General features: G+C 41.6%; 1 protein-coding gene across 1 annotated transcript in view; it reads left to right on the forward strand.

Moving 5' to 3' along the window:
* Positions 1-18,306, forward strand: part of LOC106000290 (protein Jade-3-like) — a 35,927-nt gene extending 17,621 nt beyond the window's left edge. The window contains exons 5-8 of the mRNA XM_013035532.1: positions 2,561-2,677; positions 11,477-11,947; positions 14,611-14,728; positions 16,831-18,306. Of these exons, the coding sequence (XP_012890986.1) occupies positions 2,561-2,677; positions 11,477-11,947; positions 14,611-14,728; positions 16,831-17,741 (1,617 nt within the window). The 3' untranslated portion in view covers positions 17,742-18,306. The remainder of the gene's footprint in view (positions 1-2,560; positions 2,678-11,476; positions 11,948-14,610; positions 14,729-16,830) is intronic.
* The last annotated feature ends 4,320 nt before the right edge of the window (positions 18,307-22,626 follow it).

Genomic DNA, 22,626 nt, shown 5'->3' on the forward strand with positions numbered 1-22,626 from the left:
AGCAAAAAGAAAAAAGCTGGAAGTGGTGCTGTGGCTCAAGTGGTAGAGTGCTAGCCTTGAGCTGAGGGACAGCGCCCAGGCCCAGAGTTCAGGCCCCACGACTGGACCCCAAAAATAAATAAAATTAGAGAGTAAGAAACTCCAAGATACAGAAACAAGAGATCTCTCTTTTTTATTTTAATTTTTGATGGTTCCATCTTCTTTATGTATGGTATAATCAAGTATTTATCTTCAGGGGGGTGGGAGGGAGAACTCGAGGGGAAAAGGGTGAAAAAAATGCATCAGTGGAGCTCAGTGGACATGGAAGAAAGTGAATTACACAACTGGTGGGTAGAGACAGGAAGGAGGGACTGGGAGATGATGAGGGCTCATAAGACACTGTATGAAAAGAAATATACTCATGTAATTGTAATCTGTATATTGCCTTTATAATAACAATAAAATTAATTATTTTTTAAAACTTAAATACAAACCGGGCACCAGTGGCTCATGCCTATAATCTTAGTTAGCTACTTAGGAGGCTGAGATCTGAGGATAGCAGTTCAAAGCCAGCCCAGGCAGGAAAGTCCATGAGACTTGATTTCCAATTAACACCTGAAAACCAAAAACCTTGAGCAAGAAAGCTCAGAGAGTAGAGTGCTCACCTTGAGCTGAAAGCACAAGGACAGCGCCCAGGCGCAGAGTTCAAGCCCCACAACCGACAAAAAAAAAGCTCAGAGACAGTGCTCAGGCCCTAAATTCAATTCAAGCCCTATGACGTACAAAAAATTTTAATACAGCAAACTTTCTCAAATAGGAGCATTTTTTTATGTTTCCTAGTTCCTACTTTCCAGTACCTTTTGGACTATTCTAGGTTAGAACTTGTGCTAGTTTGGCCATCTTTGACAGTTACTCACTTTTTTAACTTGTTTCTCTCTTAGTCATGCCTATATTTGTAAAATTATATGAACTCTATTTTTCATACAGAAAAGAGTTTGTCCAGGGCTGGGTAGGTAGCTCAGTGGTAGAGCGCTTGCCTTGCATGCCTGAGGACCTGGGTTCGATTCCTCAACACTATATAAGCAGCAAAAAAAAAGCCGGAAGTGGCACTGTGGTTCAAGTGGTACAGCACTAGCCTTGAGCTGAAGAGCTGAGAGACAGCGCCAAGGCCCAGAGTTCAGGCCCCATGACCAGACCCCCCCAAAAAAAGTTTTTCCATCTTTCTTTTAAGTATCCCTTGCTTTTTATCACTATCCTAAAAACCAATTTAACTTTGAAGCTACTTTGGTTGAGGTGTAGCGTCAACCAATAGTAGTTAGTGGATTGAAAGATTTGGCTTTGATATGTTGTCTTTATTTCTACTTATATCTTATAAATTCTTCCTTACATAAAATTTCTGCTGTTTCTCGAGCTTTACAACGTCGGTGGGGGGGGGGAGAGGGGGGAAGGAGAAGGATTGGGATTGGGGGGGAGGGAGGAGGCTGGGAAGGGATGTGAAGGGTAAACCAAAGGAGGAGGCTGCAATGCTTGGTAAGAAATGTACGCATTATCCTGCCCATGTAATTGTAACCCCTCTGTACAGTATGTTCACAAATAAAATTAAATTTAAAAAAATTTCTGCTGTTTCTGGGCACTGGTGGCTTACATCTGTAAATCCTAGCTACTCAGAAGGCTGAGATCTGAGGGTCACGGTATAAAGCAAGCCTGGGTAGGAAAGTCCAAGAGACTCTTCTCTCCAATAAACCACTCAGAAAACTGGAAGTGGTGCTGTGGCTCAATTGGTAGAGTGCTAGCCTTGAGCTAAAGAGCTGAGGGACAGCACCTAGGCCCAGATTTCAAGCCTCATGACCAAAAAAAAAAAACTGGTGCTTTCCAGCAATATTGGGTTTTATAAATCAAATATAAAGACATATCCCTGCCAGTTTTTATCCTTTGCTATTAAATGAATCAGCAAGAAATGTGGCATCATCTCTAACACATGACAGATGTTATAGGATTTGTGAATTTGAATTCTTTTCCTTAGCCTTCTCTGGTTCCTAAGTAAACATGAATGTTTTTGATTAATTGATAACATTGCTCAGTCTTCATTTTTACCCTTTCATCCCAAATGTGAATCATTTGCACTTGTGGACATGATTGAAAGGCTGAGAAGTAGTTAGAGATAATGTTTTATTTATTCTTGGTTCCATACTAACCTTGCAAAATGGGACTTAGCTCACTCACTGTTGCGATGTTCTGAGCTTCTTATACATCATTTCTGGCTTATGAAAGGTACTTCTGCGATGCCTTAGTTCTTTTTGTTTTTTGTTAGTTTGTTTTTTGCGGGTCCTGGGGCTTGAACTCAGGGCCTGGGCGCTGTCCCTGAGCTTCTGCTCAAGGCTAGCTCTATCACTTGAGCCATAGCACCACTTCTGGGCCTTTCTGATTAGTTTCTTAGAGATGAGTTTCATGGACTTTCCTGCCCAGGCTGGCTTCAAACAACAGTCCTCAGCTCTCATTCTTCTTAATAGCTAGGATTACAGGAGTGAGCCACTGATATCAGGCTTAATTCTTGTGTCTTATGGTGGTATTTTATTTGTAGGTCAGCATTGCTTGTCCTGAAAGGATGGAACCGATCATAAAGATATCCCACATACCACCTAGCCGATGGGCCTTAGTTTGCACCCTGTGCAAGTTGAAGACAGGAGCTTGTATTCAGGTAAGTCTCCATGAAAAGTGGTAGGGTGAACAAAAACCAGATTGTCCCTACTACTCTCCCAGTACAAGTGTTTTATGAACCGAAAAATTATTCAGGAGGTTTCCCACTCACACCTACAGTGCTAATGTTATGCTAACCACTTTTGGAAATCACTTTTTTAATGTTGCCTCTAGACCCATTCCGGTTACTCTTTCTATTCGTAGTATTTGCTAGGTACAGTAGTATACTCCTGTAGCCGACTACCTGAAGGCCCAGCTATTCAAGCAGTTGAGATGGGAAGATCACTTTAGTCTAGGAATTTGAAGCCAGCCTGTCTTTAAGAAGTATTTGTAGTCGTAGTTAATCTTTGTCTTTTACTGATGAGTTAACAGAAATCTTGACACCAGACTATGATAGTATTTGGGATTGAAATAAGCTAGATAGAACTCTAAAACACGCAGTCTATGATATTGTGTTACTTACCTATTAACTGTAAATGCACTTGAGATCCAAGATGACTTGGATGATTTTATAGATGGTTCTGTTATTGGGCTGAGTGACCTTTTTTGTTAGGGAAAAAAGATGCACTTGAATGGATAAAATCTGGTGGTTACTTTTGCAAGTCATTATCATAATCATATTTGTTATATATGGTAATGTAAGTAAAGCTTTCTGGGACATCTGAGGTATAGGAATTCAAATGAAGGAGAAATAGTTGTTGTGGTGGCACCTAGAAGCAGCAGTTTGAAGGTAACACAAGAATAAGATGGAAAGCCAGGCCACAATGACTCACACCTATAATCCTAGCTACTCAGGAGGCTGACATCTGAGGATCACAGTTCAAAACCAGGCCCAGGAAGGAAAGTCCGTGACACTTATCTCCAATAAACTTCAAAAAAGCTGGAAGTAGTGCTATGGCTCAAGTGGTAGAGCACTAGTTTTGAACAAAAAGCAGCTTAGAGCCAGGTGCCGGTGGCTCACGCCTGTAATCCTAGCTACAAGAATAAGATGGAAAGGGTCGTTGCCTCCAAAAAAGACACAAAAATTGACTTTGTACTTTTGTTTTTCATAATGTCATTTTAGTTTCTAGTCCAAATGTAATTTTAGTGACTCTGCTAGCAAGAGGGAAGGAAAAACTAAGCTTCTACTCCTTCAGACTCCTGCATGTGAGCTACAGGTGGTTGGAATTGGATTTGCCTTCTAACTTTCTTTATAGAAAAGGGGCTATAAAATGGCAAAGTTTAGGACAGTTGTTCTAGGTGTTTTGTGTGAGCTTCCTTACTGTCATGTCATGTTCTAGATTCATCTGACAAAACTGAATGCTTCCTTTGTTCTTTAGAAACTTTTATTTGGCTAACTTTGTTTAATTATAGTACTGTAATATATAAAGGAAGCTGTTTCTCTACACTCTACAATGACACATTTCCTGTTTCTGTGTACATTCTCCTTATTGGACCCTGTATGTGATCTCCTTGAAGGCCAAGAGTCTGTGACTTTGTCCTGGCATGAAATAGAGTAACTGCCCCATATATGTGTTCAAAGAGTGTTGAGTACATACATGTTCATTTTATTGCACTGTAGATTAGTTTGTGATGTGCATTTCCCCCTCTAAAAAGTAAAATATTTTCCACATTTCCATAATCATTATTAATCATTTTATTTTAGACATTGAATTATTGTCCTTACTGTGGTATCTATATTTCCCATTATTTTTACTGTTTTAAAACATGATTTCCTGGGCTGGCTTTGAACTGCAATCCTCAGATCTCAGCCTCCTGGTTCCATGATATCTCCCATTAACCAGTAAAAAGCCAAAAGTAGAGCTGTAGATCAAGTACAAAAGCTAGCCTTGAGCACAAAAGCTTAGGAACAGCACTCAGGCCCTGAGTTCAAGCCCCAGGACTAGCACACAAAAAACACATTTCTGTACCAGTTATTAATTAGTAACCTAACAGTAGTAAGAAAACGTAGGCATTTTTTAGCAGTACTAAGATTGAACTCCAGCACTTAAGCTTCTAGCTCTTTTTGCTTTAGGTTATTTTTCAGATAGTGTCTCATTGGCCAGTCTCAGCCAGTGATCTTTCTCCCTATGCTTCCCAGGTAGCTGGCTTGCTTATTGTCTCACTGACTTTTACCTAGACTGACCTTGAACTGTAGTCCTCCTGATCACTGTCTCATGAGTAGATAGGATTGCAAGTATGAGTCAGTCACCACGACGGGCTTTATTTTTCTTTTCTCCTTTTTTTCTTTTTTCTTTGCAATGCCAGTAGGTAAAACCCAGGACTTCATACCTGCTAGACAAGTACCCTACCACTGACCTATCTTCCCAGTCCAAACTTCTGAGTATGTGGAATTTCATTTATCCAGGATAATAAGTTACAAGCAATAAACATTAAAAAGCACATTACAAGATGGCTATGTGCCATGAAAAATAAAAATGTGGAGCTCAGTTATAAGTTTAAGTCAAGGTGGTAAGGGTAGAGCATCTTGAGGTAGGTGGCATTTGAGCAAAGATTGGAAAGCAAGAGGAAAAGCAGTACAAATGTTCCAGACAGTAGAAGTGTTCCAGACAGATGGAGGAATGGTCATTTAAAAGACTATGAGATATGAGTGCCTGTTCACACAACAAAAGAGGCAAGCAAGATCAGGTTGTAATATGTGGAGAGAGTCAAAGAGATTACATGGAGAGTGGCTTATTGGTTAAGGAAAGGGACTAGCAGACTTATATGTGACCACATAGCAAATATGTTAGGCTTTGTGAGTTGTATAGTATAGTCTCTGTCACAACTACTCGGCACTACATTTGCAGTACAAAGGCAGCCACATATGATACTTAAAACAAAGGAGCATTACTATATTCTGACTGTCTCTATTTCAACAAAACTTGTTACAAAATAGTCTTTTGATTTTTTTCTCCACTATTTAAAAATGTAAAAAAAAAAATGTTTCGAATTTTTTTCTTTTCCTTTTTTTTGTTGTGAGACCAGGACTCAAACTCAGTACCTCATGCTTTACTGGTGATCTACCAACTGAACCACATCTTCAACCTTTGGGAAATTTTTAAATTTTTTTGTTGTTATTATAAAGGTAATGTACAGAGGGTTTTCACTTATATAAGTCAATAAATGAGTACTTTTCTTTTTGTACAATGTCACCGCTTCCCTCACTCTGAGTTTTTCCCTCTCATCCCTACCTACAATTTATATAGTTCATTTTCAACACAGTGTCTAGTGAGTAACACTGTTGCATTTGTTCGCCCTTTGTCCCTCCATTTCTGTGTGGAATTTTTTTATGTAAAAACTTAACTGCAGATAATAGCTTATTAGTAGAGTGTTTGCCTAGCATGCACAAGGACCCAGTTTCAATCACAGCACCATAAAAAATGTAAAAACTTCTTAGCTCATAGACAACATAAAAGCGGGTGACTAGCTGGGTGCCGGTGGCTCACACCTATAATCCTAACTGCTCAGGAGGCTGAGATCTGAGAATCATGGTTCAAAGCCTGCCTGGGCACAAAAGTCTGTCAGACTCTTAGCTCCAATAAAAGCACCAGAAAACTGCAAGTGGCACTGTGGCTCAAGTGGTACAGCGCTAGCCTTGAGCTGAAGAGCTCAGGGACAGCGGACAGCACCCAGACCCAGAGTTCAAGCCCCACAACAGACCAAAAAAAAAAACTGGGTGACCAGCTTCATTTGCTTTTTGAATCTCCGGATAAGATTTTTCAGTACCCTTATAAGATCTTTGGGGTTTTTTAAAGAGCTTAAGAAGGAGCCCTTTGGGCTTGGAAGGTGGCTCAGTGGTAGAGTGCTTGCCTTGCATGCATGAGTCCCTGGGTTCAATTTGTCAGTACCACATAAGCAAAAAAAGCCAGAAGTGGCACTGTGGCTCAAGTGGTAGAGTGCTAGCCTTGAGCTGAAGAACTGAGGGACAGCGCCTAAGACCAGAGTTCAGTCCCCCCCCCCGAAAAAAAAGAAGGAGCCCTTGGCAAGTTTTGTACAGATGGATGAAATGATTCGGAAACAATTAGGAGGAGTAAATATAAAACAAGATCAGCCATGTACCAATAATCATTGAAACTGGATGATATTATATAGGATTATCACTGTACTCTATTACATAAGTTTTAAAAATTGCATATTTTAACAGGTTAAAAACAAATCTGAACACAGGTATTGTAGTGTATATCTGTAGTCCTAGCACTCAGGCTATATCAGAAGGATAGAGACTTTGAGTTCAGCCTAGCCTACATAGTGAGTGACAATCTAAGATATTGGTAAGTGAGAATTTGTCTTAAAAACAAAGCTAGTGTTTATGTCTATAATCCAAGTTACTGAGGATTGAAGTTCAAAGCTAGAGCAGATAGGAAAGACTGTGAGATTTTCATCTTCAGTTAACCACAAAAGGCTGGAAGTAGAACTGTGGGTCAAATGGTAAAGCAGTAGCCTTAAGCAAAATAGCTCAGGGACAGTGCCCAGGCCCAGAGTTCAAGCCCCATATTCTCACACACACATAGAGAGAAAAAACCACTTTGACTGTTTTACTCAAACTATGAAGACAGAAGTTTTGAAACCAGAAAAGCAATTAGGAGCCTCTTATATATAGCAGTGCATGGGAAAATGGTTGCTTATCCCTCAATGGTAGGGCTGGAATGGTAAGAATTGGCTGGAATCTGCATGAATGACAAAGGTGGATTGAACAAGAGCTATTGTGAATCAGATAAGTGTAAAAGAAAATAGGTGTTAGGATAACATCAGGATTTTGACTCAAACAGTAAATATAGCAGAATATTAGCAAGCAGGAAAATTCACTAAGCCTTAGTGTCAAGATGATATTGAGGGCTGGCCACATAGAAACAGCTAGCCATCATTGTGACTGACCTTTGTCTCAGGTCCCTCCAGAGGCCAGGCTTATATTGCAAGGCCCAATGGCTGCAGCATAAATTCTAACATAGGCCATCTGATTTGGCCCAAGGCCTCTAGTAAACTTGGGCTGAAAGGTTACCTCCCAGGATAAATGAAAACGTCCATACAAAATTTCTGAACAAGTTTTCATAGCATTATTTCTTTTTTGTTTGTTTTTAGGGTTTGGGGGGGGGGTTGGTTGGTCGTGGGGCCTGAACTCTGGGCCTGGGCACTGTCCCTCAGCTCTTCAGCTCAAGGTTAGTGCTCTACCACTTGAGCCACAGTGCCACTTCTGGCTTTTTCTGCTTATGTGGTGCTGAGGAATCGAACCCAGGGCCTCATGCATCTGAGGCAAGCACTCTACCACTGAGCAACCTTCTCAGCCCAAAAGCATTATTTCATAAAAGCTCTAAAAGTGAAAAGTATCCTGATACACATCAATTAATGAATAGATAAATACAGTGGAATAGGTGTTTTTGGCCATAAACAGCATTGAATTTTTAATACACGCTACAACAAGGATAAACCATAAAAGTGTTATATGCAACAGGTCACACACATATTTTATATGACTTCACATATATGAAATGTTCAATAATTGCTACTATGTAAAGAAAGAAAAAGTTGATTAGCAGCTTCTTGAAGAAGAAAAAAAGAATGACTGCAAATGAGCATGTGGGATAATGAAAATGTTCTGGAATTAGGTAGTAATGATGGCTACACAACTGTAAGTATGCTCAAAATCACCACTAAAATACATAATGAGGTGCATTTTGAGCTTTTGTCTTAGCATGATTGAGACCCTGGGTTCAGTAGTCAGTGTCTGAATGAATGAGAGAATATTAATATATCAAAATGTCCACAACCATACTTTGTGTTAATTTAATCATAAAAATACAAATCCTATAAACACAAATTCAGTAGGGAAATCCTTCTCATCTTCATCTTTTCCTAGGCACTGTGAGGCCCACCAGACACCTAGTCTAGGTAGAAGGGGAAGCCAGAGCTCCCACATTCATCCACTGAGGCCACCACAATCAGCAAGGCTTGGGGGAGGACAGCTCATACTTCTGAGCCCTGGAAACCCTTCTATCCTCTCTTCTCAGGACTCTTGGAGATTTTTACCCTCATACCCACCTTCCACTCTGGTCACCCTTGGGCTACCAGTTTAAGGTTATCTCTAGGCTACAAGTGCTAGTAATGGGCTTAGAGTTACAGCCAGTCCTTACTATAGGCAGAGAAGGCTATTCTAGAAAAATGCCCCAAACTCATCCCCATGGCAAAAGAAAAAGGAATGTATACATGCATACACAACCAAACAAACACACATGCAGACATATACACACTCCTCATTTTATGCACACAGACAGTTCTTCCCAAAATTATGGTCTTCTTCAACTGGGCTAAAGCCCAAATCATTTAGATCACCTAAGGCTGATTGCTGGCCTCACCTTTAGGGTGTTAGACACTGGTGGTCCTACTCAGAAGGGCCTGCCATGTGTGAAGATTCTAAGAAGGGCAGAACAACTGCCTGCCACCCCACTAGGCAGGGAGTAGAGAGGAACTCTAGGCAGTTCTAAGAAGCCACACCAATTCAGGGAGGGAGAATGAGTGGCACTGATAGATTCCTGGGGCCCTGGTGAAGCCATGGACCAGACTTGTACTTGCTTTGGCCTTCTGCAAGAAGCTTATCTCTCTTTAAGGATATACACAGAAAGGAAAGGCAACCAAAGTGCCTGATACTTTTAGCCCACAAACAGGATGACTGACAGGACTGGGACTGATAGTGGCTGATGAAGCTTCTGCTAAATCAAGGCAGAAAACCTGTGTTGGGAAACAGGAAGGGCACCTGGGATGTATGGGCAGCAGTTGGGGATGCCAGGGCAGCTGAAGATGAGCTGATTTGAGGCCATAAACAGGAAGAATAGCTGGCTTCATGTGTACTCCAGAGTGGCAGCGTCCTAGGAAACTGGCACCTAAAGCAGCAATCTGGGTTCAAAAGGGCCCTCAGACAAAAGCTGGCCTATGCCCTGTATGATGGGCCCCCAGCACGCACTTCCCTCAGCTCTGCTAGGGAATGGGAACCCACATGTGCATCAGAAATATGTGTGCTCCAGAGAAGCCCCAGGCTAACCCATCTGCACAGCTCTTCTAAACAGGCAGTGTCTCCTGTGGACACAAAGCTTTGTGTTTGGGAGAAAAGGAGAGGTGGTGGGGGAGGATTTCATACAAGATTTTATCCCACAGAAAACCGGAAGTGGCACTGTGGCTCAAGTGGTAGAGTGCTTGCCTTGAGCTGAGGAGCTGAGGTACAGCGCCCAAGCCCAGAGTTCAAGCCCCATGACCAACAAAAAAAAAAAAAAAAGAAAGAAAAAGATTTTCTCCCATAGTCAGTGTTTAAAAACAGTCTTAGAAGAGGATGAGGAGGAACAAATTCCACACTTTCTTTGGAACTCACACACAGAGAAAAACAGGCAGACAAACCATCGCCTACACCCAGCCTACAGGACCCCTTGCAGCCACTCCTCTCTTGGTCTCCCTGCTTTCCTCACACCTCCAGGGAAACATGGGCATATATCACCATACTTTCAGATGGAAGTGTTTTATATCTGTGCTGTTCAAAATGGTTGAAATGCTGATACTAGAATTTGAAATCCAGCCTTTGCTGTTGCAAGGCACTCTATTGCTAAGCCATGTCTCCAGCCCTACATGAGCAATTTCAAGCCAGGCACAGTGGTTTACACTTGTAATCTAGCTACTTAGGAGGCAGAGATTAGGAAGATCCCAGTTCAGACTTAGTCTGGGCAAAAAAAAGTCAACAAGACCCTGTCTCAACATGTCCTATAATTTCAGATGCATATGGGCATAGATCACAGTCTCGGGCTAAACAGGCAATAAGTACAAGAACAAAAGTTAGGTTACTTAGTTATTGCAGTTGATGCAACCATTGTAGAACCATGGTTGCCCTGGAAATAATACTGACTTTATTTTTCATTTTTGAAGCATTTTCTGAGCTACTGTTTATTCCATAGTTGATAGCAATGCCAAAATGAATGGCACCACTTCTGTCTTTAAGACCTATGGCCAAGGACTTGACAGTTACATTATAAGTACAATGCAAAAAGTAGCAATATAAGATCATATGCAGGGTAGAATGCTTGCCTCACATGCATGAGGGCCTGGGTTAGATTCCTCAGTGTCACATAAACAGAAAAAGCCGGATGTGGCACTGTGGCTCAAGTGGTAGAGCGCTAGCCTTGAGCTGAAGAGCTGAGGGACAGTGCCCAGGCCCAAATTTCCAGACCCAAGACTGACCAAAAGGAAAAATAAAAGATCATATGCAAAGTGATGTGAGAGGTCCAGAAAAGAAATCATGTAACGTTATTAGGAATTAAGGAAGGCTTCCCAGCAAACCTCAAAATTCAAGGTTTAAATGATTGAGCTGAAACCTTAAAATGGGAATTGAACACATTTTTTGCCTCTGTATTTTGTTGCTTTCTGTAAGAACAGGTTTCCTACGTTACTGGTAAATCATTTTCTTTTTCTTTTTTTTTTTGTCGGTCGTGGGGCTTGAACTCTGGGCCTGGGCGCTGTCCCTCAGCTCTTCAGCTCAAGGCAAGCGCTCTACCACTTGAGCTACAGCGCCACTTCTGGTTTTCTAGTGGTTTATTGGAGACAGGAGTCTCATGGTCTCTCCTGCCCGGGCTGGCTTTGAACTGCGATTTTCAGATCTCAGCCTCCTGAGTAGCTAGGATTACAAGCGTGAGCCACCAGCGCCCGGCTGGTAAATCATTTTCATAGTCATAACTTGTCCTTGTTTTTCCTTGGCTTCATACAAGTTCAGTATATGCTCAACATAGGATTCTGCTTGCCCCTCCACCCCTAGTTCTGTTGCCTTTAACCCTCCTTTCTTCTGCAGTGCTCTGTAAGAAGCTGCACCACAGCTTTTCATGTCACCTGTGCCTTTGAGCACAACCTAGATATGAAGACCGTCCTAGATGATAGCGACGAAGTAAAGTTCAAGTCATTCTGTCTCAAGCACAGCCAAAACAGGCAGTCACTTGGGGAGGTTGAGCCCCACAACCACAGAGCTGCCGAACCAAGCCAGACCAAGAATGAGAAAAATAACGTGAGGGCACAGAAGCTTCGTGAACTAGAAGAAGAGTTCTATTCCTTTGTGAAAGCAGAAGATGTGGCTGCAGAACTAGAGCTACCCATGGAAACTGTGGACTTTATCTATAACTATTGGAAACTCAAGCGCAAAAGCAACTTCAACAAACCATTATTTCCTCCCAAGTTGGAAGAAGAAAACATCCTGGTACAGCCAAAAGAAGAAAATATTCACACTCGCATGAGAATGTTTATGCACCTGCGACAGGACTTGGAGAGGGTAAGGAGACTGGTGCTGACTAGTGTGTAGATCATAGTCTGCATAAAAATAAAAGGTCCTACTTCCAGTTTAAAAAGGACCTCCTGGGTTTTGCCTATCTTCTGATTTTACTATGGTCTGGAGACATTGGGGCTCCTTTGAAATTTTGATTAGCACATTCAGGGATTGGCAAGGCCTCATGTATATGATTTTTGTTGTTTTCTATTTTCCTATCTTTTTTTTGCTGGTCCTAAGGCTTGAACTCGGTCTGGGTACTGTCCTTGAGCTTCTTTTGCTCAAGTCTATTGCTCTACCACTTGAGGCACAGTGCTACTTCCAGCTTTTTCTGTGATTAATTCGAGATAAGAGTATCACTAAGATATGAGCCACCCACATCCAGCTTTAGTTTTTTGTTCACTTTTTTTGGTCAGTCGTAGGGCTTGAACTCTGGGCCTGGGTGCTGTCCCTGAGCTCTTAAGCTCAAGGCCAGCCCTCTACCACTTGGGCTTTTTCTGTTTATGTGGTGCTGAGGAATCAAACCCAGGGCCTCATGCATGCAAGGCAAGCACTCTACCACTGAACCACCTTCCCAGCACCTTGTTTGCTATTTTGAGCCTAAATTGGCTTGACTGTATTTACTTACCCAATTTAGAGAATGAAGGCTGAGGAAAGAGTGAACTTTAGGTTCAGGAAAGTGCTAGCTGCACTCTGTGTAATTTAGACTAGATAGTACAGATTGTATGCCTTCATTTATAGGAAGTAGCATAAGATACTTGGCAGCATTGCTGGCCTCCTCCATTCCACACACATAGTTGTATGACCCACAGCTAATGACAGGTCCAGAGTTCTGCAAGCCCTGGCAGTCAAAAGCACATCAGGGGCTGGGAAGGTGGCTCAGTGGTAGAGCGCTTGCCTTGCATGCCTGAGGCCCTGGGTTCGATTCCTCAGCACCACATAAGCAAAAAGAAAAAAGCCGGAAGTGGCATTGTGGCTCAAGTGGTAGAGCGCTAGCCTTGAGCTGAAGAGCTGAGGGACAGTGCCCAGGCCCAGAGTTCAGGCCCCATGACCGGACCCAAAAAAAAAAAAAGCACATCAGGTTGACAGCCACACCACCAGATAATTTAACTCAGGATATATTCTTCAAGTATCCACTAAGTTAGGTGCTATAGGAATTCAAAGGTAAACTAGTTGCTATTTTTTATTCTGGAGAATATTTATGTTGATTATGCAGTTATAGAAATGGCTTGGTGGTGGGGGATTTCCCTTCTGCTACCAAAACTCCAAAAACTATGATATCTTTTTTTTTTTTTTTTGTCGGTCGTGGGGCTTGAACTCTGGGCTTGAGCACTGTCCCTGTGCTCTTCAGCTCAAGAGTGCTCTACCGCTTGAGCCACAGCGCCACTTCCGGTTTTCTAGTGGTTTATTGGAGATAAGAGTCTCATGGACTTTCCTGCCTGGGTTGGCTTTGAACAGTTATCCTCAGATCTCAGCCTCCTGAGTAGTTAGGAGTATAGGCGTGAGCCATTGGCGCCGGCTAAACTATGAGATCTTAAAAAGATATTTTTTGCCTGTCCTGTGGCTTGAACTCAGGGCCTGGGCACTGACCCTGAGCTTTTTCTTTTCCCTCAAGGATAGCACTCTGCCACTTGAGCCAGCACTATTTCTGGCCTTTTGTGTTTATGTGGTACTGAGGAATCCAACCCAGGGCTTCATGCATACTAGGCAGGCACTCCCAACCCAAGTACATTTATATTTGAACAGTGTCACCCTCTCCCTCATTTTATCCCAGTGAGATATGAAAAATTTTAAGATACACATAGAGTTCCTGTTGTTAACTGCTGTTGTTACCAACACTCTTCTAAACATTTTATAAATACTCTTAATCCTAACTTACTTAAGGAAAGAAACACTTAACCACCCCCATTTACAGAAGCATAAACTAGATCACAGAACAGGTGAGGGGTATGTGAGAGGAAGTTTTCCCCCTGGTGACTGAGGAAACTTGACTAAGCTGAAGGTATGAGCAAAAAAGCCACTTTCTACTGAGGAGGCTGAGATCTGAGAATCGCATGTAATTATTAAGCTCATAACACCACAAAAAGAAGAGATTTTTAAAGTTGGGCACAGTGGCTTACACCTATACTACCAGCTACTCAGGAAGCCCCAGAGATTGAGAGGGCTAGTCTGGGGAAAAAAAAACTAATGAGACCCCATTTCAACACACTAGTAATGATGGTACATGTCTGAAATCCCAGCTACACAGGAGGCATAGATAGTTAGGATCATGGTCCAAGTCTAGCCCCAGGCAAAAAGCATGAAAACCCTATCTGAAAATAGCTTAGAATAAAAATGGCCAGAGGGAGTGGCTCAAGTAGTAGAATACTTGTCTAGTAAGCATATGGCCCTGACTTCAAACCTCAAAGTTGCTGGGGGGGAAAAAAAACAGACTGCGGAAGGCAGCATTGGAGCATTTTGCTTTTGCTACTGATTAATATGGAATTAATGCCCCATAATGGCTACAAAAATTCCTGTGGAATTCTCTCACTGTGTGGCTCTTGAATCCAGTCATCATTCTTACCCATCCTCTACTTCAACCTTAGTCATCTTCATTTTAGATAAATAATTTTAACTGTCAAATTTTGTTACCATGACAAACATCTATTTTCTGGGGATTGGGCTTTTAGGTCCGAAATCTGTGCTACATGATAAGCAGAAGAGAGAAGCTGAAACTCTCTCAGAACAAGTTACAGGAGCAGATCTTCAACTTGCAAGCCCAGATTATGCACGACGAAATTGCTACAGGTAACCTGTGTGTTATAATTGTCTTAGTAAATATATAGACTCTGGTTTTATCCTTTTTAACAATTTAATTATGTCAAATGTTCCACAAAGTATTTTAAAGTTCTTGTCAGATATTTCATTTGCTTCAGTCCAGTCCTGATATGAACATAGCTCATGTTATCTCATGAGGCCAGAAATCTCAGGATAGGCTTAGAAATTGCAAGTGTCTAAACCCCAAACATATGTTTGAGGCCTTTAATTGGAGCCATGAAATTATTCTGTAATGATCTAATTCATTAAGATATCTCAATATGGGCTGGGAATGTGGATTAGTGGTAGAGTGCTTGCCTAGCATGCATGAAGCCCTGGTTTCTATTCCAGAAAAGGCCAGAAGTGGCACTGTGGCTCCAGTGGTAGAGTGCTAGCCTTGAGCACAAGAAACTCAAGGACAGAGCCCAGGCCCTGAGTTCAAGCTCCAAGACTGGCAAAAAAAAAATCTCTATAGATTAGAAGATCCCATCTGTAATCCTAGCTACTCAGATGGCTGAGGTCTTGAGGATAGTGGTTCAAAGCCAGCCCAGGCAGGAAAGTCTATGACATCTCCAGTTAACCATAAAAAATCCAGAAATAGGGATGTGATTCTAATAATAATAATAATATGATAAGATTGAATCTTAGTTCCCATAAAGCATTTAATTCCAGGGTTATTCACCAGTAGTCATAAAATCTTGGCCAGAAGTTAAGAGAAATATGCCTTATTTTTTCATTTATTCATTAACATTTGTTGAGCACCAACTAGGGACTAAGATCTAAACTATGCAAGCCTAGCTGGAATAATGACAGTCATATTCAGTAATACCTGTAGCCTCCCTGCTTCTCATTTAACACAGATAGGTAACAACCTGGGCCACTAGGGGTCACTGAGATAGGTATTCAGAATCAGCTCTTGTCAGGGGCCAGCCAAATGAGGTTGTGGGATATTTTTATGTGGTAACAGGTGGAAGCAAAGTGGTATAGTAGGAGACAGTGATAGCATTACAGGACAATGTGACTAGCAAAGCAAGAAGAACCAAAGAACAGCAAGGAAAAGCCTCTGTGTGCTGAAGAGATTGATTCTAGCCCTTTGTTTTGTAATTGTAGAAGTCATAGCCTCCGAATGGCTGGCAACATCAACAGGTGGCAGAAATGGGGGCTGTGGGTCTCACACACTGCCCATGGGGTACCTTTTTAATTTGGAAGTGTTCAACATAATAAAGACCTATGATCATGTGGAGACATAGCCAGGGAACTGGCCAAAGGTGGGAATATTGTCATTCTTTTCTGATTCTTACATTAGAACCTCCCTGTAACCACTATCATGGCAACTTGTAGTCAGGATATTGTTACAGGTTAAGAGCCTAAACTTCTTAGGAACCACCCACTTTCTTTTTGTCATTGGGCTTGGGCGCTGTCCCTCAGCTCTTCAGCTGAAGGCAAGCGTTCTACCACTTGAGCCACAGTGTCACTTCTGGCTTTTTCTGCTTATGTAAGTGCTGAGGAATCGAACCCAGGGCCTCATGCATGCAAGGCAAGTACTCTACCACTGAGCTACCTTCCCAGCCCATCCACCACCCACTTCTAATGACAGATTACAACATACATGTACTCTTCCTAACCAAAACCTTTGCTGCATTTATGAGGAAGGCCAGGAGAGAAGGGAGGGATATGATCTGAGATGTCCATATTCAAGGCATGTCTTTAGCAGTGCCATGGATTACCGATGCTTGTACAAACCAAGACTCACAAGTAGACAGTGTCAATTTCAATCTGCTGCTAGTGACCTTGTGTCTGTAGGGGAAGGAGGCAGACTAGGGGTACAAGGAGTAGCATACTAGTCTTTGTAATCCTTTTACAGACAGGGAAAAGAGAGGTTAGGAAGTTGGGAGCGATGGAACAGAGTGGCACTACTAAGATTATCACCCTTAGCCCCATCCTCTAGTGCTGCTTTCACCACTTACACCATGATGTACTTACATATCAATGATAGGTTTTTGGTGAGCACTAGTAAGAGTGGATCCATCAGCTCCCTCTGCCACAAGCACATAAACTATTATCAGTTGATAAATCATTCTTTTCCATCTCAGGATCTTCTTTGACAAATGCACTGGAGAATGCACTATTTTCCTCACCATCAAAAGTTGCCTTAAAGTCGGGGGCCAGACCAATACCAGAAGATTGCAGAAATGGCACCATAGAGACTGATCATCGACCCTGCTCCCCTAGCAGTGGCTTGCTTACTCTCAGTAAAAGAAGCCTACAGGTGCCTGAAGAGCCACTGGACCTGCAAGTGAAATCATATTCAATGCCTCCACTAGAAAGCAAGAAAAACTGTTTGCTCGACAGCCTCAACCACTCTCAGAATGAAGCCAACAGTCCCAGTCCTACTCAGAAATCTCCATCTTCTGAGCTTTCTCATGGGTCGTCAGTGGAGGTGGAAAAGTCTCCAGTCTTTGAGGCTGTCCTCTATGGACAGTCTCGTAGCAACAATGGAAATAGTGAGCCTAGCCCCAAGTCTGCCAAGTCAAATGGCCTTGAGGACAATCTGCCTGTGAAAGTCATCCAGGAAGCTAGTGCTAGTGAGATACTCGGTAACCAGGAGCCCATGGTAGGCTCCCACTTAGCTGGTCAGAGTAGCTTTAGAAAATCAACTGTGGAAAAATTCAGATCCTTTAAAGAAACAACCAAAAAATGGAGAAGGAGCACTGAGGGCCCCCGATGCTATGTGAAACCAACTAAGAATATAAATCCTAAAGATCAGTTCCGGGGTAGGCAGCTTCTCAGGCGATCCTCTGAGAAAGCTGCATATCCAGAGACCGATGGTTATTGCCCAGATTTGGAACTGAGTGATTCCGAGAGCAAAAGTGATGGAAGTAAGGAAAAAGACCTTGTAAACAAAGATAGCTCAGACAAGGAAAGCCCTCCTCAGGATTCTGAACAGGATTGCCATAGGGAAAGCGAGGTACATCCTCTTCCCCATGGTTCAATGCAGAGATGATTAAAAACTGCCAGTAGTCCAATATTTGCCCCAGTTACTGGGACAAATCCAAACACCAAATGATTCTGGCATATATTAGGAGGAAATACAGTAAAAGGGAATTTTTTCCACAGTAAATTGAATTGCAGTATTTGAAAAGGTTTCAAGTCTTAATTTTTACAAGTATATAGTAAGATTATGTCTGGAAGTTGGTTTGTCAGAGGTTGGTTTGGAAACAGCTAGGTCCAGAGTTATTTGTTCAGTGAATGCTCAGGGACTGCTTTCCAGTTACATTAACATACTGCTAAGTATGTATTAAGGGTCCTTACATTGCTAATGGTCTCTGTTTATGTATTAAGGGTCCTTACATTGCTAATGGTTTACAAGAGACCATGATTATCAGACACTAAAACTACTTACTATTTGAAACTACAATATAATTCCCAGAGCTCCAGTCTCTGGAAAGTTTCTAATACTGGTGTCTCAAGGGAGAGACTGGGAGAGATTATCTATCAGATACTGTCAAGCTCACTACCCTCTTCCTTTGCTTCTGGCTAGGTGGAGTTTCTTTGACAGAATCATAACTTACCAGCTTCTGGCTAGGTGGAGTTTCTTTGACAGAATCATAACTTACCAGTCAGTTCTCCTAATGCTTGAAGTGTCCAGTGCCTGTTCTTAGACCTGCTTGTTGGGGACATACTCATAACTCTTTTACCCAGCTAACAAGCATAAAAGGCTAACTTGTAATAGTGTTTACAAAAGTACACATGTACTACTTCCAAGGAAAATGCTCTGGTTCTCTGTTTAGGGATTTGCGAAGAATCCCAGAGTCTTTCCCAAAGTGAGATCATTTCTGGGATATTTGTACCAGATCAGGGTTTTCATGTTGTTTTCAAATGAGTTTGGCTGACAGTTTTTGTATTCCTGCTTTAATGTTTATAAGAAATTTTATTGAGGTATAAGGAAAATATAATGAAGTGCACAGAGGTTAAGTATTCTTATTTGCTTTAATTTTGAAACAGATTTTTATTTTCAAACAGAATTTAAGTCATGTGTTTATCACATGCATATAATTTAGCTTTGTGTCCATTTTGAATCCAAGGCAATTTTCCAAACAAAAAGGCTGGAGCCATTTTTCACAGGTTGTTTGTATACCCTCCTCCAAAACTCTCAGCCTTGGTTCCGTCTTTCTAGAGGAAGAGAATAATTACATTTCAGGGGAAGGGGTGAAACACGTTTGCTTCCATTTTGAAAAGAAGGCAAAATATCAGTTTTAAAATGTGAAGCAAACTGGGATGCTCAGCTCTCTTGTTGTTAGCCTTAAATCAATATTCTCTTTTTTCTAGCTTGGAAAAATGTAGTAACAATTTTCAAACAGAAGAGGCCATTTTCAATTTCTAAAGTTTTGTATTGGTGAAATAGCCCGGCTCTGATAAGGCACCAGTGAGTGAAGCCTACGCTGGTTTGGTGGCTACAGAAAACTCAATGCACTTTGCTTCACCCCACTTTTGTTCTGACTTTGTCAAGAAAAGGTTCTTGTGCTTTTCTCCCTTTCTGGAAACTTCTGTATTTTACATGTTGCTTGGCTGTCTTCAGAATGTTTCTTCTGTGCCTATGTACAAGTGTGAATATGCCATGACATGTGATGTAGAGCGTTTGAATGGAAAAATGGAGAGAACTTGCCCCTACACCTGACTAAGCTTCTGTGCATAAAAATTTGACACTTTCATGGTAACAAAATTATAAGAGAATTATAAGAGAATTGAAAAGGCCTCTTGGTGTTAGAGGCCAATACAGGATTTTATATTCATCCTGTCATGCCTTTCCATTTTCTGTGCATGGAAGAGAAAGCAAATGGGAACAATATACGTCAGCCACTTTCCATATGCAATGCCATGGGAAAATATCATTTCAATCAGGGAAATATAGTAATAATATTTTTGCAGCATTTTTCTAAATAAATGAAGGAGCCTTCCATTGTATACATTTCAACTGCCCCAGATTGCATTTGCTACATTTTGTTTGAAGTATTACCTCTTGCCTCTATTAATTTTTTATCTTAGACAGTCTGGTTTTTCAAGATAAATACAATCTGTTTTCAAAGTCACCTTTTTACCAATACTTTTTCATTAAATTATGAAAATAACTACTGTCTGCATGGCATTTTTATTTTAGCATACTTGTTTTAAGAAAATCTTAATGTGTTCTTTGTATACTTAAAATTATATTCACTAAGCAAAACAATGGGTAGAGAAATGAAGAGGAGGGATTGTTTAGAAACAAAGGAATTGAATGTTAAAAAGCCCAGACTGATTATAGTGGCACACACCTGTAATCCCAACACTCAGAAGGCTGACACAGGAGGATTGTTAGTTAAAGGCTAGCTGAGCTATATACCTAGACCCTATCTCTAACAAGCAAAAAAAAAAGACAGATTCATGATTCGTGTCAATACAGGGGGCCAAGGAACATTCTAGGTACTTATTTGGACTTTACCCAGAAACTATTATTTCATCAGGCTGAGAAGATAAAGACCTTAGAGTCATCGAAAGGAATCACCAGAGAGATGGGTCCTAGTAGTGACAAGGCTCAGAAAGTTCAGTAAATTGAGGATCATGTAAGTAAGTATTCTTTACAGTGTTTGTTCCATTTGGAGTTCTATACATATAACAAAATTAGGGTTATGTGATATGGGAGATACTCAGAGGGTAACATAAACATTTTCATCATGTTAGCAGAATGAACTTGTGAAAGTCATTGGTTAAATCAATACTGATGAAAGCTTTCTCCCCTTTTTCTTCTCTTCCCTACAGGTGAATATTATCTGGTTCTAGTAGCTTATTCTGAAGAAGTAAAACTACAGGTTGTTGGGTATAACTAGCCAACAAAAACTGCTGGGATGGGCTTGGAAGGTAGCTCAGTGGTAAAGTATTTGCCTTGCATGCATGAGGCCCTCAGCACCACATAAGCAGAAAAGGCCAGAAGTGGTGCTGTGGCTCAAGTGGTAGAGCAGGAAAAAAATAACTAATCATAACCAATTTAATTACCTTTTCATCAGCCTTAATATGACTATTAGCTATTTTGTCCCTAACTGACTATTTGCAGGTTTTGTGAAAAGTGTCATATATATATTTGTGAAACATGGTGCTTGAACTTGAGGCCTGGGAGCTGTCCCTAAGCTCTTTTTTTCAAGGCTAGCACTCTACCACTTTGAGCCACCAATTTCTAGTTTGCTGGAGGTTAATTGGTCCTCAGATCTCAGCCTCCTAATTAGCTAAGATTACAGGCATGAGCCACCAGCACCTGGTGTATATTAGTTTTGTTCTTGGTCGTGGGGCTTGAACTTGGCCTGGGCACTGCCCCTCAGCAATTCAGATCAAGGCTAACGCTCTACCACTTGAGACATAGTGCCACTAACAGTTTTTTGAGTGATTCATTGGAGATCAAAGTCTCACAGACTTTCCTGCCCAGGCTGGCTTTGAACCATGATCTTCAGATCTCAGCCTTTTGAGTAGCTAGGATTACAGGTGTGAGCCACCAGCACCCAGCTATTAACATTTTTTCCAGTCCTGGTGCTTGAACTCAGGGCCTGGGCACTGTCCCTGAGGCTCTTTTGCTCAAGGCTAGCACTCTACCACTTGGGCCACAGTACCACTTCTGGCTGTTTCTGTGTATTTGGTACTGAGGAATTGAACCCAGGGCTTCATGCATGCTAGGCAAGCACTCTACCACTGAGTTGCCTTCCTAGATGATACATATTAATATTCTTTTTTTTTTCATTTGTGCTTATGGGATTGTCATATATCTTTTTTTAAATAAGTTTTTACAGAGGGGTTACAGTTACATGAGCAAGGTAATGAGTACATTTCTTATCAAGCATTGTTGCCTCCTCTGTTTTTCCCCTACCATCCCTTCCCTCCCACTTCCTCAACTAAACTCCCCCACCCTCCCACCCCCGCCTAAATTGTAAAGTTCATTTTTCAATATAGCATCTTGTACATCCCATTGTTGTAATGGGTCATTCTTAAAGTAACTTTTAGTTTGTGATAAAATAAAGACCTACCTCTTGGGGTTGTAAGTCCTATGCAGAGCTTTGAGGCTTCTAGGAGTACCATCGATTTTTTTCCTCATAGATTGGAACAGATTGTATTGCCAAAAGATGTGAGGATCATTGTCCTTAAAAAATGAGTCTAGTTAGCCGGGCACCAGTGGCTCACACCTGTAATCCTACCTACTGTCCGTGACTCTCTAGTAAACCACCAGAAAACAGAAGTGGCGCTGTGGCTCAAGTGGTAGAGTGCTTGTCTTGAGCTGAATAGCTGAGGAACAGTACCCAGTCCCAGAGTTCCAAGCCCCACTACCGACAAAAAAAAGTGGAGTTAAGGAAGCTCACAAATCCAAAACCCGATCTTTTGCTTTTTCATTGTTGCTAAATTCTTAGACTTCATGCTTCCTAAATACATTAATCATCTTGATAAATTCCAGCCTTCTCATCTTGTTTAGGTGGATTGAGCTGTGAACATTTCTCAGGGCCTGACTATCCCAAACTTTGAGGGTCCTTCTCTCCCCCACACTACTCCTTTCATCCTTTTTCCATTTCATATATGATCAATGATTAGTCCTTAAAACAAGCTAGTGAAGCTGGGCACTAGTGGCTTATGCCTGTAATCCTAACTACTCAGAAGGCTGAGATCTGAGGACTGTGCTTCAAAGCCAGCTTGGGCAGTAAAGTCTGAGACTCTAGTCTCCAATAAACCACCAGAAAACCAGAAGTGGTGCTGTGGCGTAAGTGGTAGTGCTCACTAGCCTTGAGCTGAAGAGCCCAGGGACAGAGCCCAGGTCCAGCCCCACAACCAACAAACGAAAAGCTAGTGCTAGATACTGGTGGCTTATACCTGTAATCCTA

Source organism: Dipodomys ordii, unplaced genomic scaffold, assembly GCF_000151885.1.
Source record: "Dipodomys ordii isolate 6190 unplaced genomic scaffold, Dord_2.0 Scaffold215, whole genome shotgun sequence".
Taxonomy (NCBI): Eukaryota; Metazoa; Chordata; class Mammalia; order Rodentia; family Heteromyidae; genus Dipodomys; species Dipodomys ordii.